General features: G+C 32.3%; 1 protein-coding gene across 9 annotated transcripts in view; it reads right to left on the reverse strand.

Moving 5' to 3' along the window:
• Positions 1–503: 503 nt before the first annotated feature.
• Positions 504–19,918, reverse strand: part of LOC111418996 (ankyrin-3-like) — a 101,865-nt gene continuing 82,450 nt past the window's right edge. For 5 of the 9 annotated variants that reach the window (XM_071194557.1, XM_071194548.1, XM_071194575.1 and 2 more), the window contains 5 exons: positions 19,241–19,874; positions 18,912–19,187; positions 10,699–12,621; positions 1,553–1,625; positions 504–1,468 (listed from right to left, as the gene is read on the reverse strand). In XM_071194557.1, the coding sequence (XP_071050658.1) occupies positions 1,363–1,468; positions 1,553–1,625; positions 10,699–12,621; positions 18,912–19,187; positions 19,241–19,874 (3,012 nt within the window). In that variant the 3' untranslated portion in view covers positions 504–1,362. Of the gene's footprint in view, positions 1,469–1,552; positions 1,626–5,908; positions 6,033–10,698; positions 12,622–18,911; positions 19,188–19,240; positions 19,875–19,918 lie in introns of those variants that run through there. The other 4 variants (XM_071194552.1, XM_071194560.1, XM_071194556.1 and 1 more) reach the window with 4 other exon arrangements.

Genomic DNA, 19,918 nt, shown 5'->3' on the forward strand with positions numbered 1-19,918 from the left:
ATTATATTCGTTTGATTTCTCTATTAGGAGCTTCATTGTTATTTTCCCAGTTTTTTTTATTATTTCTGTCAATAGTTTATACATACAGAGAATGGGTCAGTAATTTTCTAGCTTTCTTTTGTCTCCTCTTTCGTATAACAGTACCACTTTAGCTCCACGTGTTCGATATTGTACCTTTATGGAAGCATTCCTCCAATAATTTCGTGGCATTAATTAATTTGTGTCCATCTAGTAATTGACGATGATCTAACAGAAGTTACTGAAGTGATTACGTGAATTTCAGAACTCAAATGGAATTGGGCAAGAAGTGTAGCCCATTTGAGAGATTGAAGACGGATAAAGTGTGATGATCAAGAATGGATAAGAGAAGGGCACGTTGGATTGACTCAAAATAATAATAATAAATTAGATACAGAGAGAACTGGATAAAAATGAAAGAGGTCTATGTTCAGCAGTGTGACATTAAGACTAGGAGTATGATGAAAAGAAAAAAAATATATATATCAAGATTTTACACACATTTATTTTTCTCACTGTTTCATTTTAAAATAACCTCTATCAATTTAATTATAGTAATAATAACGGTAAGAAGCAGCCGCGGTTCTAGTCCTATCCGTACGGTATAATCATCAAAAAGAACATCAAAAAAAATAATAATAAGGTAATCCGATAATATCAAGCGATAAAAAGTGGTCGTAATAACCATTTCTTTTTAAATTTAAGGGGTATTTTAATATTGTTTATGCATATATTAATTTTTTTCCATAGTAATATATTAAATCTATACTCTCTTTTCTTTCAAATATATATATAATATAATAATTAATTCCTACAACTTTTTTTTATTAAAATCTCACAAACCCGTTAACTGCAATGGAGGGGAAGGTAATAACAAGTACCATTTTCAACTTGATTATTTAGCATAGTTTAGCGTACAATAAAAATTAGATTAAGATAAAGCTCGCACCTTAATATAATAATTAAAAACAAAAAAAAAAAAAATAAAGCGTATAAAGATACAAATAAGGCACTACAAAAAAAATCTGTATGAAGAATGTACGAAATAATCGGAATGAAAGACGTTAATAAACACTTTCTTTTTAATTAATTGTTTACTATAAACTCTTTTCTTGAGTTACGTTTCAACAAATTCTATTGGTCAAATTTTACGATTTTTAAATAGCTTTATTATTAATTACTTTTTTTTTTGGAAATAGTATATAAAATAAATTAATACGTGATTTACTGGGACAGTTAGATAGGTTACCATAAAATTTCATCTCGTTTTAAATCCTTACAACTATAATTAACGTGGCTTGAATTTTATTTTATATACAATAACCGTTTGTGTATCCGTAGAGCCTATTGAAAATTTCTTTCTTGTGCCATAAAATGATTCAGAACGTTTTGCATAGTCCTGGTTTCCGGGGATATTGTGTAAGAATGTGTTACAGTCCGAATTGTGGTCCTATAAGAATAAAATAAAATTTGTACGAAACATAAAAGTAAAAATAGAAAAGTGAATATAAATTAAAAAAAGAAAAGAACAAACCTTGCTCCTGTTATCGGATCGATTTCCTCTGTGGTTGTTTCATAAAACTGCGGATCGTGTTGGTAGAAATCTTCTAAAATTTAAAATCCAAATAGCATAAAGACTACATTAAACATTTAGGTAGATGAGAAACATTTAAAGCTGAAGTGTAGAGAGAAAGGGCGTCGTGTCCAATCGAGTATAAACGTAATTAAATAAAAATAATAATCGAATAAGTAAATTTTTTTCAAATCCATGCTCTTTCATTCGTTTCTCTAAAAAACTCTCAAAAAAAGATTCGGCAAGATTCGCTACTAATATGAATTAAAATAATAAAGATCTACCTATGTAAAGTTAGCCCCTAATTATTTTGATTATAACAAGAGAAACTCTCAACCGATTTTGATGAAAAATATTTTATTTGTAAGCTTAATCATTGGACAATAGGAGAGTGGAAATAACCGGTTCGAAATCTCTTTCGAATTCTGCTAAAACGCCAAAATATTGGGAAAAAACACGAAAATTACTTTTTTTAAGTGGTCATAATTCGTAAATGTACTCGATTAGCAAGATCTATTCATCATTTGATTTAACATAGTTTCTTTTATCAAAGATGTACTAACACTTTTTTTCTAAAACGTTCTGAATCCTGTGCTCTACCAACAACCAGATGTAAAACGACGATTTCATCTATTTTTGACCGTTTTGAATTTATCTCGATATTTATGCATCTGAGCATAAAAGGGTAAAAGAGCAATATTGTTAAGAATAAAATTTTTTACAACTTTTATACTAGAACTTTTTTTATAAAACGTTTCCAACCCCGTGCGCTACCAACAACAAGATGTAAAACCACGATTTCGTCTAATTTTACCATTTCCAATTTTCCTCAATATTTATTCATCTGAGAGCAAAAGTGTAAAAGAGCAATTTTGTTAAGAATCAAGTTTACTATAACTTTTATAGTGGAACTTTTTTATAGAACGTTCCCAACCCCGTGCTCTACCAACAACAAGATGTAAAACCACGATTTCGTCTAATTTTACCATTTCCAATTTTCCTCAATATTTATTCATCTGAGAGCAAAACAGTAAAAGAGCAATATTGTTAAGAATCAAGTTTACTATAACTTTTATACTAGAACTTTTTTTATAAAACGTTCCCAACCCCGTGCACTGCCAACAAGAAGATGTAAAACCACGATTTCGCCTAATTTTACCATTTCCAATTTTTCTCAATATTTATTCATCTGAGAACAAAAGTGTAAAAGAGCAATATTGTTAAGAATAAAGTTTACTATAGCTTTTATACAAAAACTTTTTTTCTAAAACGTTCGAATCCCGTGCTCTATCAACAATAAGATGTAAAACCACGATTTCGTCTAATTTTACCATTTCGAATTTTTCTCAATATTTATTCATCGGAGAGCAAAAGTGTAAAAGAGCAATATTGTTAAGAATAAAGTTTACTATAGCTTTTATACAAAAACTTTTTTTCTAAAACGTTCGAATCCCGTGCTCTATCAACAATAAGATGTAAAACCACGATTTCGTCTAATTTTATCATTTCGAATTTTTCTCAATATTTATTCATCTGAGAGCAAAAGTGTAAAAGAGCAATTTTGTTAAGAATCAAGTTTACTATAACTTTTATAGTGGAACTTTTTTATAGAACGTTCCCAACCCCGTGCTCTACCAACAACAAGATGTAAAACCACGATTTCGTCTAATTTTACCATTTCCAATTCTCCTCAATATTTATTGATCTGAGAGCAAAACAGTAAAAGAGCAATATTGTTAAGAATCAAGTTTACTATAACTTTTATACTAGAACTTTTTTTATAAAACGTTCCCAACCCCGTGCACTGCCAACAAGAAGATGTAAAACCACGATTTCGCCTAATTTTACCATTTCCAATTTTTCTCAATATTTATTCATCTGAGAACAAAAGTGTAAAAGAGCAATATTGTTAAGAATAAAGTTTACTATAGCTTTTATACAAAAACTTTTTTTCTAAAACGTTCGAATCCCGTGCTCTATCAACAATAAGATGTAAAACCACGATTTCGTCTAATTTTACCATTTCGAATTTTTCTCAATATTTATTCATCGGAGAGCAAAAGTGTAAAAGAGCAATATTGTTAAGAATAAAGTTTACTATAGCTTTTATACAAAAACTTTTTTTCTAAAACGTTCGAATCCCGTGCTCTATCAACAATAAGATGTAAAACCACGATTACGTCTAATTTTATCATTTCGAATTTTTCTCAATATTTATTCATCTGAGAGCAAAAGTGTAAAAGAGCAATATTGTTAAGAATCAAGTTTACGATAACTTTTATATAAAAACTTTTTTTATAAAACGTTCCCAACTCCTTGCGCTACCAACAACAAGATGTAAAACCACGATTTCGTCTAATTTTACCATTTCGATTTTTTTTTCAATATTTATTCGTCTGGGAGCAAAAGTGTAAAAGAGCAATATTGTTAAGAATCAAGTTTACTATAACTTTTATACTAGAATTTTTTTATAAAACGTTCCCAACCCCGTGCTCTACCAACAACAAGATGTAAAACCACGATTTCGTCTAATTTTACCATTTCCAATTTTTCTCAATGTTTATTTGTCTGAGAGCAAAAGTGTAACAGAGCAATATTGTTAAGAATCAAGTTTACTATAACTTTTATACTAGAACTTTTTTTATAAAGCGTTCCCAACCCCGCGTGCTACCAGCAACAAGATGTAAAACCACGATTTCGTCTAATTTTCACCTTTTTGAACTTTTCTCGATATTTATGCATCAACGAGTAAAACTGTAAAAGAGCAATATTGTTAAGAATAAAGTTTACTATAACTTTTATACTAGAACTTTTTTTATAAAACGTTCCCAACCCCGTGCGCTACCAACAACAAGATGTAAAACCACGATTTCGTCTAATTTTACCATTTCGAATTTTTTTTCAATATTTATTCGTCTGAGAGCAAAACTGTAAAAGAGCAATATTGTTAAGAATCAAGTTTACTATAACTTTTATACTAGAATTTTTTTATAAAACGTTCCCAACCCCGTGCTCTACCAACAACAAGATGTAAAACCACGATTTCGTCTAATTTTACCATTTCCAATTTTTCTCAATGTTTATTTGTCTGAGAGCAAAAGTGTAAAAGAGCAATATTGTTAAGAATCAAGTTTACTATAACTTTTATACTAGAACTTTTTTTATAAAGCGTTCCCAACCCCGCGTGCTACCAGCAACAAGATGTAAAACCACGATTTCGTCTAATTTTCACCTTTTTGAACTTTTCTCGATATTTATGCATCAACGAGTAAAACTGTAAAAGAGCAATATTGTTAAGAATAAAGTTTACTACAACTTTTATACAAAAACTTTTTTTCTAAACCGGTCCGAATCCCGTACCATGATTTCGTCTAATTTACATCATTTCGAATTTTTCTCTATATTTATGCATCGGAGAGCAAAAGTGTAAAAGAGCATAAGCGTTAAGAATAAAGTTTACTAAAACTTTTTTTAAAACGTTTCAAATCCTGTGTTTCACCAACAACAAGACATAAAACCACATATGACCACCTAAAAAAGGTTATTTTTGTGTTATTTTCGTATACTTTGGCAATATTTTGGCGTTTTAGCGAAATTCGAAACAGATTTTAAATTTATATTGGGCAAACATTAAGCTTTCGAATGAGATATTATTTTCAAAATCGGCTAAAAGCTTCTCTTATTATAATCAAAATACTATACATAAAAATCGTAGTTAATTGGGAGCTAACTTCGTATAAGTTAAAGATCTGTACGAAAAGAACTTGCAACGACCACTTTAATTAATAATAATAATTTAATAAGAAAGAGATTAATTTATTTTATTTTTTTTTAGTTTAAGCAGAAGCAAATCGATCGAAATTTTTTTTTAATAAATAACATTAAGCAAGCAGGTGGTGCGACAGGCTTAGTAAAAAAATGAAGTTCTTTGCATACAGAGCAAAAATGTTAAACGCAAGCAAACGAGTATATTTCAGTGTGGGTAGTGAGTAAATTTATCATGCCTCATTTTAATAAGATTTAATTAATTTGTTTAAATAAAAATTGTTTTATTAGTAAGAAAATTTAGAGATATTAAAATTGAAAATAGAAAGAATTGACTGAAAAAAGTACTCTGGAAAGTTGTTTCTTTGCGTAATCATAAAATTATTTGATTGTGTTTTGTGTTTCTCATACATCCTCAAACTTCTTCAAGTCTTATTCACGCACACAGACACCGGATGGAGTTTTGTCTGTATGTGTTGTAGTGTGGATGTAAAAAAATAAAATAAATGATGAAAAATAATAATAACTCTGTGTTCATATTGATTTGCATACCGTTATTTGTGCGCTAGGAGTGCCAATACGATCATGCTAGTGGCCAACGCGACAATTGACCATAACAGGCAGGAAACAACATGCCAGGTGTCTAAGGTGATCTTTGATGCTGGGCAATAACATTCTGTTAGTTTATAGAAAAACTTAAAATATCAACAAAAAAATAAACAACCGTTTTTAAATTAACCATCGAATTTATTCTTGATAAAAAAAGTTTGTAAAAAAAAACTGTCACCTTGTTAAGAGAATTAAAAAGGAATTAAAAGAATTAATAAAAGCTGAATGAATTGAGTGTTAATTTGTAAGAATTTTTCGATCGATGTTAATTTAAAAATGATTTTTGCTAAATGCTACTATAAAAAATTATTAAAAAATTTTATTAAAAAAATTAAATTATAGTATAATAAATAATGGGAAATAATAGAATTGAAAACAATAAACAGTAACAAAGAGTAAAGAGTAAAGTTATTTTTTAAAACAGTAAATAAAAACGTACACATAATAGAAATTGAAGCAAGCTCAAGTTAAAATGTACAAAAAAATGTTTCTTACAATTTACTCTAAAACTGGGTAAAGCGAAAAATATTGAAAACAAAATTTTCATTAGAACTATTTTAAGCGTTTATAATAATTAATAATCGCTGTCATTTTATAAATATTTGTTACCGGTAGAATATAAAATATTGATTATCTAATTCAAACTAAAAATTATTCAATTATATTCAATAAATCATTCTGGGTTTATTTGTAGGTGTTAAGAAATAAATGATGTGTCAAATGGCTATAGATTATTTATGGTTTTCCATGTTTCAGAATATATTGTTTGAGATAATGGACTAAATCAAAGAATCTAAAAATCAAATTCTGACTTAATTTATTGATAATTTATCTGCGGGATAAGTCAAGGATTATTACTCTTCCAAGGAACAGTAAACAGAAATTGATGCGAAGACCTGACCAACTTAAGAGTTGATCCAATTTTCGAGGAAAGTGTGTCCAGAAGGACGTACATTAGTAGTAGCATCTGTATTTTTATAGATAATTGGCAATTGAAAAGTAAAACAAGGAATGCTGCTATCCAGTACATAATCTATGATAATATTCGCCAGATTAGGTTTAGAATAGTGCAAGAATTCCCTCCCGCTGAAAGAGATGTCTATAAGTGTACCAAACTTAATAATAATAATAAACTGTTTATTGAGCCAGAAATAATGATAACAAGAATAATCCTTACAACTAAAATAAATAAAAAAGTATTCAAATTATAATGGCTCAAATGGTACAAGAACAAAAAGGTAGCAACACTACCACTGATTTTAACTTGTACCAAGACAAACTAAAACAGAAAAAACAACAAAATCGTATACTGAGTAACAAAAGAAAAAAAATTAATTAAAAAAAAGTAAAATCAAAATTTACAATTCTCATCCTCAACTCTCATTAAAAAATCAAAAGTTAGTATTCAGAGTCTTCCGAATAATCAACCTCCTCAACTGCGCGGATGAGCAAACACATCTAACCTCGACAGACAAGGAGTTCCATAGTTGCGCAATCCGGTAAAAAAAGGTGTTCTAAGTCTTATTTTATGAACAAGGTATGGAGGTTTCCCTTTGTGAAGAATCCTATAAATTAGACACAAATATTGCACACGGAATCTTTGTTTCATATTCAGCCAACCACTAGACATTAGAACGGGGGAAATATGATCTCTTCGTTTAACGCCATAAACAAAGCGCAAGCAAGAGTTTTGAACAACTTGTACCTTGCGCATTGATTCAAAAGACAAGCAAGAGCTAAAAACAACACTACAATAATTGAAGTTGGACAAAACTAGGCTATCACATAATAACCGCTTGATCTCAACCCTATATGCCTACCAACACTCAATTGACTATCTATAATGAAGCCCAAATTTTTAACCTCGTCCGAACTCGAGACCCATCCACAAACCCACCACCTGTTTTAGAGAATATGATACCCTGAGTCTTATCAGGATTTATTCTCAAGCCACATACAGATGATAAGAACAATACTCAAGTTTGGAAAATAGATCGCAAGTGTAAATGGTGAAAAGGGCGAGGCCCAAAATAGAACCTTGAGGAACACCAGAAGTGCCGATCACAGAATCAGATAAAACAGAATTCAGCTCAACCGACTGAACCCTATTTGATAGATAACTATCGAATAGCTTAACTGCATGAACATACAATCCAATAAACTTCAAAATGCACAACAGGAGACTATGATCAAGGATATCAAAGACCTTAATGAAATCAAGTAAAATTAATACTGTGCATTTACCCTGGTCCAGAGACCTGAGTACATCATCAGTCAAATCGAGGAGTGCAGAATCACAACTGAACTGTCTCCTGAACCCCGACTGCTTAAGAGACAAAATGCAATGTGTTTCCAGATAAATATTTAACTGCTTTATCATAAGTCTTTCTAAGATCTTTGAAAAAAACGGCAGAATTGTAATGGGCCTCAGATCCTTACAACCATACTTCCAGCAATCCTGAAACACTGAATGAATCAAACAAAAATAGAAAAGATGTACAAGCACGTCAAGAATACGTGGACAACAGAGTCGAATCATATCCAGGCTGATTCCATCAGATACAACTCCTGTAGACCTTAGGTTCAATAAAATCTGCTGAATACACTCAGTAGAGACCTCACTAAATGCAAACATGGACCAAGCAGGATGCATCCTATTATTGTTATAAAAAGCAAGAAGATTAATATCAGGAGTAACCAAGAAGTCATTTACACTGTTACTAAAAAATGTATTGACAAATGAGAAGGCAACGAAATAGCAGAAGATTTCAACACGTTAAACCTTCTTAGGTTTTTCCACAAACGCTTAGAATCACCGACGATTAAATTTTTTTCAAAAAATGACTTTTGTCCACGACTACCTTATAATATATACCTTATGAATGAGTTTTCTAAAACAAAATGGTAGTCATTTTTCACGGAGTGAATAATAGCGGTGAATAATAATCATTATTCACGGGTAGCCATCTTGACCAGACTAATAATAATTATTTGAAACGTTAAAAGTAAAAAAACGTCAGTTTAATTCAATTTTTTAGGAGTTTCTAAATGTTTGACATTAAAAAACCTAAACAAATTCGTTTTTTCGTATGATTTAAGCATAAATTAATTAATTTTTGTAAAGAAAACGACGTTTTATAAAACTGACACTTAATTTTGACAAATTGTTGTGAAGTTGGTTACAGTTAGTAACATTGGATTTGTGTCACATTGACGTTTAACCTTTATTCAAAAATTTATTTAAAAAATAAATTTATGGAATCAATTTCAATAGTCGTGGACAAAGTATAGTATTCTACTCGCATATAATGAGCTATTATTCACTCGGGTTAATTATGCCACTCGCTACGCTCGTGACATAACCTTAACCTTCGTGAATAATAGCTCTCATTAGATAATAGCACCCGTGACGTAATTTCGTAGAGTCTTATAATATTGAAAACTCTGCTGACTCCTAATCCTTTTATACTTAGCAAATGCTTTCTAATTCCTAAGCCTCATAATTCCTTAGTTTAATCATTTGCCTGACATTTCAAGTGATCCATGGCAAAGCACGCTTTCTGATTACCTTAGTAATCACAGGTGCATGAAAATCAAATAAGGATAACATAGCATCATTAAAGCAATTCAGTTTGTCATCAGTTGTATTAAGATCAAGGACAGCTTCCCAATTCATCAAATGCCTTATCAAAGGCACAAACGTCAATACCACGGAGATCACGAAAACTAATAATTCTAGCCTTAGACTTAGTACTCATTGATATCGTACTTGTACTTGTAAAACTTGGTATAGAAGGAGAACACTGACAAGTTGAACAAAACCTCAACAGTCTTTGAAAAAGACTTAAGAAATTTTTGGTATGAGGTTGTTTTAAGTTCTAATAAGGCTCAGTCTTTCTACAAGCAAATCTAAGGTTACATTGGCGACCCTCTATCTCATTAGCAAAGGCAAAGGAGTCACTGTTATGAGTAGTCATGTTAGACAAACACGTACAAAGATAGTTGCAAGAAAATTCGGGCAACCACAAATTGGGGTGCAACAAATGAGGTATTATTGAGACGTTAAGTAAACATGCTTAACTGGTTTTTATCTGTTTATCTATCTTGTTTTAAGAACCTTTTAGTATTTTAATGAAGACGTGAGATCAAATTATTGACGAGCAGCATAATAGGATGGATTTTCACACCGATCCTACAAAAATTGACAATTTCGTAATTCGGGATCAAAGCACAAAAAAGTTTGTGATAAAGTTCGTTTCAGAGGAAAAAAATATTAAGTTGAAACTAAAATAAAAAGAATTAAAAAAAATGTATCTACTTTTTAATAATTTAAATTAAAAAAAAAACATTTAGTTTTATAAATAAACGTACATATTTTATTATATTTTAAATAATTTTAATTTTAGTTTCAATTTTATTTAATTAATGAACAGCGTATAAAAATTGATGAGCCATTAAAAATTTCTCTGGTTAATATTTAAACAAACATCAATATTTTATGATTCTGATGGTAACAAATATGTATAAAAAGTTTAATTATTCTAGCTTCAAAAAGCTCTCTAAAATATAACTACAATTCCTACATCAAAAATATTTCTAATTTATATTTAACTTGAATGTTTCATAAAAAAAATAAATAAAATAGGAATAAATAATATCTAAAGCATCTATTCTGTTTTATTATTAATAAAATATGGGGAAGGTTAAAAACACACTACGTGACTAATTCCTACCTGAATCATCGTCACTAAGCTCGGCCCCACCTTCATGAAGCGCTATATCTGATCCACTAGAACTACCGACCGTTCTAATGCTACTTTTCTTCAGTATACCTTTAAGAGGCGGACTGCGTCTACTATCAGTATCCGAATCCGAGTCGATTGTACTCCCTTTAGAAGTTTTCGTCTTATCCGAACCGGGAGAAACTAAACTAGACTCCACCGACGGAAACTTTTGAGACGAAATCAACGACATTTTCTCTTCGGGACTCAAAATTTTCGTAGTCTCAGAAACAAGCACCGGAATTTTACTATTACCCTTAACCGTCGAATTATTTTCCGAACTACATTCTCTCGTAATCGTTTCAGTCACCGTATGATAAACAGGAATTTTACTTTTATCTTTCTCAAATTGACTAATTTTCTCAACTTGATTCGGCGAATGTTCCGTAATTATCCTTGTAACGGTTGTTTTTACAATCGGATCGGCACTTTTAATAACAACGTTCTCTTCGTCCCAATTAACATCTTGAGTTAACTTAACAAATTCTTTTAGGGGATCCTTAGAATGTTTTTTAATCGTTTTTACTTTTCCTTTAGAATTTGAGGCGCAAACGGGAATTTTACTTAATATTTCGCTCTCGGTTGGTGAAGATACTCGTTCTTCGACGAATTCTTTACTTTGGCGAGGTTTTGCGATTGGTATGCTACTTTTTGGGGTACCTGTTATGATTGTGGTTACGGTGGTTGATTTTGATGGGGAATCGGGCGTGAATGAAACTGATTTTGGGGGGTCTCTCGGGGATGGTGTTAAAGGACTCGAAATTTCTGTTTCTAAGAATTTAAATGCTTCTTCTTGGGCTTTTGTTAAAGAATCGTTTAAGGATGTTTCTTCAATTTTTTTGGGTATTTCTACGGTTGGTCTTAAATTTTTTTTGGTTACTTCGGCGTAATTCATTTCTTTTTCAACGAAATTCTTTGTTTCTTCTTTTATATTAAAAGGTATGTTTTCATAAAGATTTTGAGATGAATCTTTCGTTTTTTGTGGTTGAACATTTTCGGGAAGCTCTTTTAATTGATTTTTAATTTCCTCCAACTCACTTTTCGTCTCTAACAATACATTTGCAAGTTTTTCCAGTTCATTTTGTTGCTGTTCTTTAACATCTTCATCAACACTCTCAATTTCCTCATCGAGTTGTTCTATAGTTTCCGTCCAAAAATTAATTTTTTCATCTGGGGTGTGGGTCCAATTATTTGAGGAACCTGTAACTTGCTCTGACGTAGATTCGTTCCAATTGGCGTTTCTCTCAGCCCAATTTTTCTCTTCTAAATCGTTACTTTTTTGGGGTAAATCAAAGTCTTCATTGCTGGATAAAGTATCCGTGCTGTACATAATATAATCTTTCCCCGTTGTTTTTAAATCATTAACAACATCTTCGGCTTCGCGAATAACTTCGTTAACTTGAGGCTCAACTTCTTGTCGCAATTCTTCTTCGTCAACATCTAATTCTTTAATAACATCCGTAATTTCATTTAAAACGATCGTTCTAACGTTATTCACTATCATTTCATTATTATCAACGTCTAAATCTAAACGTAAATTGGATTTTTTATCCAATTTCTTTATCATATCTAAATTAATATCTTGGGAGACGTGGTCATCTTTTCTACTTGGTATGATGATATCTTCATCGGGAAGAAAATCGTTTCTTTCAGAATGTAAAAATGTTAATGTATCATTAACGTTTTGCTTAAGCTTTTCAATCGGATCGATTTCCTGGTGAATAATCACTTTTTCTTCTTCTAAAATTAAAGCTTTCGGTTCTTCGTTTATTTCAACTTCCACGATTTTCTCGTTAATTTCATTAATTACTTCATCTTCTTGTGGAATAAAATGTTTGGTGGGTGTAGATGTTGATGTTGGAGGATTTAGTTCTCCTTTAGGGAAAACAAAAAGACTACAGCACTTCTATTTATGAAAGCTTATAGTGTGGCTTATAATAAAAAATTTTGTGTCAAGTAATGTGAGCGCTAAAATGTTTACGACCTGATTTAAAAATTAAAAAAAATTTAAATCAGATGGTAAAAAGAATACCTGCTCTATTTATAAGTCACCCTATACGTTGTCCATAAAGATAAGAGAGACTTAGACGTTTGTTAAAAAGGCTGTAAGGAAGCAGCAAAAATTAAAGGGGAGCGTGAGGAATTAAAAAGCGTACAAAAACTAAATAAAAAACGAGTTAACTAAAAACAAACGCATATAAACGAATAAAAATTAATGGTCAGCATATTAAAATGGGCATGATTATGGGGGGGTGATTAGTAAAAAAAAGGTGCTGGCGAAGTTAGTAAAAAAATTTCAATTAAAAAAAAATGTAAAATAAATAATAAACGAACGAAAATTAAAACCCAATTTAAAATTCACACACACAATCCTGCATAGGACATAAAATTGAAAAAAAAAGTTCCTCTGTAAATGTATTAAATTATAATTAATGGTAAAAAAATGGTACACCAACCAAAATTAATAAAAGTAAAACGAAATTAATAAAAAGTCAAAAATGTACAACAAAAACCTTAAACACATGTTTCATAAAAAAAAGAGTACTTAGTGCAAAATAAAAAAAAAGGATTTACATAGACCTGCGATTGTAAAATTGTCTTAAATTAATTACTACTTAGTTTATTTATATAATTATTAGATTAGGTGTCGGCTTAAAAAACGTACACGCAGAACATAGAAGACATGGAATAAGTAAATGAATACACAGAAATCAATCAGATCCAAGAACGCAGAAGAATCAGCGAAGTTTTACTCGAAACTACAAAATACCATAGAAAGCTTAATAGCAACCACAAAATCATAATTTATCAAAGACACAATCTCAAATAACAAAACAGCAGCAGGAATCAAAGAAGGAAATAGCTTATAGATAGCTTATAGTAGCAGTTATCATAGCAAAGATTGAAGATGACTTCCAAAGACAACTTTTTAAGTTCTACCAGTTGGCACGACACCTCAATGTGATAATATCTATAAATAAAATAGAGGCCATGACATTTGCCAAGGAACCAGTCAGGTATAAACTGGTTGTGGACCACCAAGTGAATACCTTCAGATATCTAGGTATGGACATTTACTGCAGTCACAAACTTGCATAATACCCATTATGACCTACAGTATGACTCGTGAAGATACCAACAAGACGAAAAACATTCTGAGGGTTGCTAAAATGAAAACTTTAAGAACTATCCTAGACAAAACGTGAAAAGACAAAATTAGAAACATCCAGGAACAGTGTGGGATGTAGAACTTGTACGATGGAGGCAGACACCCAAGAAGAGAATGGTGCAGCAAGGTGAAGAGTATGGGTTGGGTTGGGTTGTGTTGGGTTGGGTGCGAAAGAGGGAAAGATGCGGCAAACGAGCTCAAAGAGAGAACGGTGAAGATGTGGCAGGAGGGGTGTGTGAAAAGAAGTGTGGCCAGAAAATTAGTGTATCAAACATGGAGACGGTGATGCTGAAGAGTGAAGAGGGATGGGAGGCGATTGCGAACATGTGCAGAACTATAATGAAGGAGAAGGAGACGACGGAGTGGGAGCTGTCGCCGGGAGGTTATGGGAGAGGAGGGGATACTTCCCCTCCTCTTCCAGGTACGTATGATGTAATAACAAACTGAATAAAAAGTAATGTTATGTCGTTTCCTCCATAAAACGCCTCTCCATGTGAAACCCGTGGTGAAGTGTGCGATCGAGGCAAGTAGGGGCTGCGGAGAGAGAGATAAAATGGTCACCGAGCTGAAGAAGGAAAAAAAATGGCTGGGGGGGGAAACAATCCCCCCCACACTCAGGTACGTTGTAACGTAGTTGTTTTTCAAAAAGTAAGGGGAATGTATTGTATCGTTTTCGGATCCGACAACTGACGCAATGGAGTGACGCCTCCTCCTCCTGAAGGATGCCGAGATGGGAAGGTCATAGCCACCTACATAGTTGGAACAAGTAGTAGAAGTGGATAGTATTGGCAGGTAGATGGTAAGAAGAGTTTAGAAGATCGGCGGAGTGCTGCCTCCTCCTCCCGTAAGAAGCCGAGACGGAAAAGGCATGGTCATTCACAAGGAGTGAAGGAAAAGGGTATGTTTTTCCCCGATGAAATGCCCTGATGGGCGGTGCCGGGAAGAGAGGGGGAAGGGTTTTAGACGGTCGGAATTGCTTCCAACCCGTCACTATCCGGCCGCATGAGAACTTAGGCCGGGTGTCTGGTAGCAGATTTCCTAATCCCCTCTATAAATAAAAAAAAAAAAAGGGTTGGGTTGTGTTGGGTTTGGTTGAGTTGGGTAGGGTTGGAAAACCAGCAAAGGGACGTTCTCCAAAAAGATGGCAGAACAACTAGCAGTCCATCTCCCAGGAGGTCCTCTGTCAATGACCTCAAAATTAACAAACCGACAAGTCTAAGAGAAAGAAGAAGAAGAAGCCAATGTATATTTTTTATGTATTTAATAATTTTCTTCATTCTAAACAATGTATGCTAGACTTTTCAATTAACATCCCTAACATTTGAAGATCCACAAAGGAAAAGATGTTCGACATCCCACGAAATGAAACCAAACACATAAAACAAAACTGTAATGGTACAAATAAAAGATGATGTGGTGGTGATGCAAAGGAGTATACAATGATAAAAATGTATGGGAACTTTTAAATATCAAAATTTCAACAAAGAAACAAACTTCAGAATTATAAGAATACAGGTGTTGTCATTTGTGGGAAGGAAGTACATTCCAGGAAAAGGTGCGCAAATCCAAGCAGAAGAGCAACAGGAAGAACGCAACACGAAGCAGATTTTGCTGATCTTGAGCATACTACAATGTTGAAAATATATTTTGAGTGCTCCCAATTGTTGCTTTTTGATGGGAGTTGACTTAATAATAAATGCCTTTATTAGAAAATAAGCTTAATTGTATAAAAAAAAACATACAAAGGAAAATAGGCGAGTTCCAACTTGTACTAGTTAGTACAGCTGCTCTAACTAACCTAAGAAACAAAAAAAGAAAAACATGACTCGGCCAAAAATTACAAAGCAACAGCTAGATACAACAACAAGATTGCAAAACATGTCAGATCAACGTTTGCCCCCATGTAGACATTGTTCAAGAAAACAAGAATTTTTCTGTGTAAATTTAAACCTTCCTAGTGAGAACCCCTTACAATTATCGTCCACCTCATTATATTTCGAAGTTATTTGAAATATGTATGACCTCTGAAATAAAGACAAACGATAGAAGGGTCTCTGTCTCTTTATCAACGCACTGCGATATAAGATAATGCGAGAAATCTCAACGTAAAGCGTTCCAGCATTCGGGATGATCTTCTTGCATCTTCGCGAAATCATAAAAAAACAATCCCGATTGGCCAAATTATTATATGAAGAGTATGGATGAGCATAGACTACCGGGTATAACAATGAAGAGAAAACCAGCAGGAAGTCGTCCTTCAAAAAGAACACCAAAAAGATGGCAGAACAATCTGCTGGACTGTTCCGATCCATCTCCCAGGAGGTCCTCCGTCAATGACCTCAAAATTAACACACCGACAAGTCTAAGAGAAAGAAGAAGAAGAAGCTAACATATATTTTTTATGTATTTAATTTAATTTTCTTCATTCTAAACAATGTATGCTAGACTTCTCAATTAACATCCCTAATATTTGAAGATCCACAAAGGAAAAGATGTTCAACATCCCACGAAATGAAACCAAACACTTAAAACAAAACTGTAATGGTATAAATAAAAGATGATGTGGTGGTGATGCAAAGGAGTGGCAACAAAGGTAATATACAACGATAAAAATGTATGGGAACTTTTAAATATCAAAATTTCGGCAAATTTCAGAATTATAAGAATACAAGTGTTGTCATTTGTGGGAAGAAAGTACATTCCAGGAAAAGATGTACAAATCCAAGCAGAAGAACAAGAGGAAGAAGGCAACACGAAGCAAATTTTGCTGATCTTGAGCATGCTACAATGTTGAAATTCAGAATATTCTCGGAAAAGATAGCGAAAATATATTTTGAGTGCTCCCAATTGTTGCATTTTGATGGGAGTTGACTTAATGTGCTTGTCTCTTTATCAACGCACTGCTATATAAGGTAATACGAGAAATCTCAACGTAAAGCGCTCCAGCATTCGGGATAATCTAATTGCATCTTCGCCAAATCATAAAAAAACAATCCCGATTGGCCAAATTATTATATGAAGAGTATGGATGAGCATAAACTACCGGGTATAACAATGGAGGGAAAACCAGCAGGAAGCCGTCCTCCAAAAAGATGGCAGAACAATCTGCTGGATTGTTCCGATCCATCTCCCAGGAGGTCCTCCGTCAATGACCTCAAAATTAACACACCGACAAGTCTAAGAGAAAGAAGAAGCTAATGTATATTTTTTATCTATTTAATTTAATTTTCTTCATTCTAAACAATGTATGCTAGACATCTCAATTAACATCCCTAACATTTGAAGATCCACAAAGGAAAAGATGTTCAACATCCCACGAAATGAAACCAAACACTTAATACAAAACTGTAATGGTATAAATAAAAGACGATGTAGCGGTGATGCAAAGGAGTGGCAAGAAAGGTAATATACAACGATAAAAATGTATGGGAACTTTTAAATATCAAAATTTCGACAAATTTCAGAATTATAAGAATACAAGTGTTGTCATTTGTGGGAAGAAAGTACATTTCAGGAAACGGTGCGCAAATCCAAGCAGAAGAACAACAGGAAGAACGCAACACGAAGCAAATTTTGCTGATCTTGAGCATGCTACAATGTTAAAATATATTTTGAGTGCTCCTAATTGTTGCGTTTTGATGGGAGTTGACTTAATGTGTCAGTCTCTTTATCAACGCACTCCAGCATTCGGGATGATCTCCTTGCATCTTCGCCAAATCATAAAAAAACAATCCCGATTGGCCAAATTATTGTGCCATTCTGAGAAAGTGAGAAATGATCTAGAATCCGAAGATGTGCCAATATATGTCGCTTTACAATAACCTATTGAGATGTCAGATTGGGATTATAACAATTCAAGGCGAGATAACGTTGTAAGGAAAAGAATTTAGTAAATTGGACCTTTGCTCAAAGTGTTTCTAGTTTCTTACATTCTCTAGCGATTTAAATCAGAGGCCTTGACTACCATGATTATCATCACCTCACACTGCAACTATAACTTATAGCCATTGGAAGCAAGACCAAATAAAATTTAATGGTGAAATTATTAATTTATTATTTATTAAATTATTAATTTTTTCAATCTCGTCTTTTATAGGGCAATACAAAATAAACTGACAAGACCAACAACGAATCTCGCACAATCACCACAGTCTCCTGATCACACCATGTAAACAACTTGGCTTTGAAATCACTTGCAAATCTATGTCTAAACCCTATAATGAGGAACTTAAATGAAGATTAGATATAGAAGAGAAGGAAAACAAAAAACTTCAGTTTTTTGGCCTCAAAAGATGAACCATATAAATTTTATTTTTATGTGTTACACGTGTTTCGACTCTGAAGTCATCTTCGGACACAACGTCAATTAATTGGACCACATGTTGAAACTTGAAAAGTTATATAAAATTTTTGAAAAATCTGTTAGACACATTTTCTTATTTAATCACGCTGTAAAATTTGAGGTTATGTTTAAAAATATTACGTATTAAATATTTTAAGGCCAAAAACGATATTTAAAATGATTATTTTATATGAAATGAATAGAAAAAGTTTTTAAATTTTGAAATAAAAGGCCGAAAATATATAAAAATTGAAAAAACCAAAAAAATTAAAACTAAACTTAATGTGATGTCGACATCACATGAATCTGGAGAAAGTATTGGCTAAGTTAAATGAAGATGTTGTAGCGAGAAGAAACAGAAAAGGCTTCAGACAGAAATTTTGTCAATTTCAACTTTAATTAAGAAATAAAATAACTTTTAATTTCAAATTTTGAAGATTGAAATACAGTTTGCATATAGTCTCTTATACCCACATCTATTACCTTGTTACATTGATTGCAAATTATCAAAATTCAGGTTCGAAATAATCATAAACAATTTTGACAATTTATAAATAAAACTTAAAACAATTTTTCAAAAGATTTTCATCGCAGGCCCATGTTATCAAAAAAATCAAATCACCACAATCATAGAAATATTTAAAAAAATCTTACCATTAACTGATGGTTGGGTTTCTTGTTGTTGAAAAACTTGCGCATTTTCAATCTTAAGATCAGCTGGACTCGGAGGAGGCGTATTCATAGAAACTCGTTCTTTCGCAATTGGACTCATATCCAATTTATTAAAATGTTCCACGACTCCTTCTAAAATTTCCGTTTTAATTTTAGGAATATCCTCGTTCAAATTTGAATCGATGATTTCGTTTTCTTTCTTTTGATTATAAGTTAAACATTCGCTAATTGTATCGGTTAAATCCCTATCAGATATATCTAAAAAAATATATATATAAATTTAATGTATAAAATAAAAATGAAAAAATCACCATTTTTATCACTAATATCAATTTCGTCTTGATTAAATATTTTTAAAGTAACATCTCGTTTAAGCGAAGCATCCCTTGACGAACCAAGTTCGTCCTTGAGACTATCAAAACCGGATTGATCCAATCTAACTTTAGCTAAAGCTTTTTCCATGTCATCAGTGACCAATTCAACGTTGCAAATACATTTATCAACGATATCGGAACGTCCGATTTTATGTAAAGCTAATTCTAAAGAATTTCCTGTTGCTTTATTAGCTTTTTGCCTCAACCATAACCTAAACATAATCATCGCTTGTTGAGAATTATTTTCGGGATATTGCTCTTTAATTAAAGCAATATCCGATGGTGGAATATCTAATTCAGAAGCTAATAATTCCCAATCTTTTTCTAATAAATTACAAATATCAGTTAACCGGAAATCTGCTCTATGAATCGTTTCCGGGTGACTAATTCCACCATGGTGTAAATAACTATGGTCTTTATCCAAAGATAAAAGATCCGATTGGGAGTCTCTATCTGGGAGAACATCTTTGGGCAGTGAAAGATTTAGCGTACAAATTGGGGTTTGAGTTGGTTCACCTCTTGCTACTTTCGGATCATTCATGAAAACTATTCTTCCATTTGGGTCTTCATCCTATTTAAAAATTAATGAATTAGATATTAAAAAAGAATTTATTG

The sequence above is a fragment of the Onthophagus taurus genome, chromosome 1 (assembly GCF_036711975.1).
Source record: "Onthophagus taurus isolate NC chromosome 1, IU_Otau_3.0, whole genome shotgun sequence".
In the NCBI taxonomy this organism is placed as follows: Eukaryota; Metazoa; Arthropoda; class Insecta; order Coleoptera; family Scarabaeidae; genus Onthophagus; species Onthophagus taurus.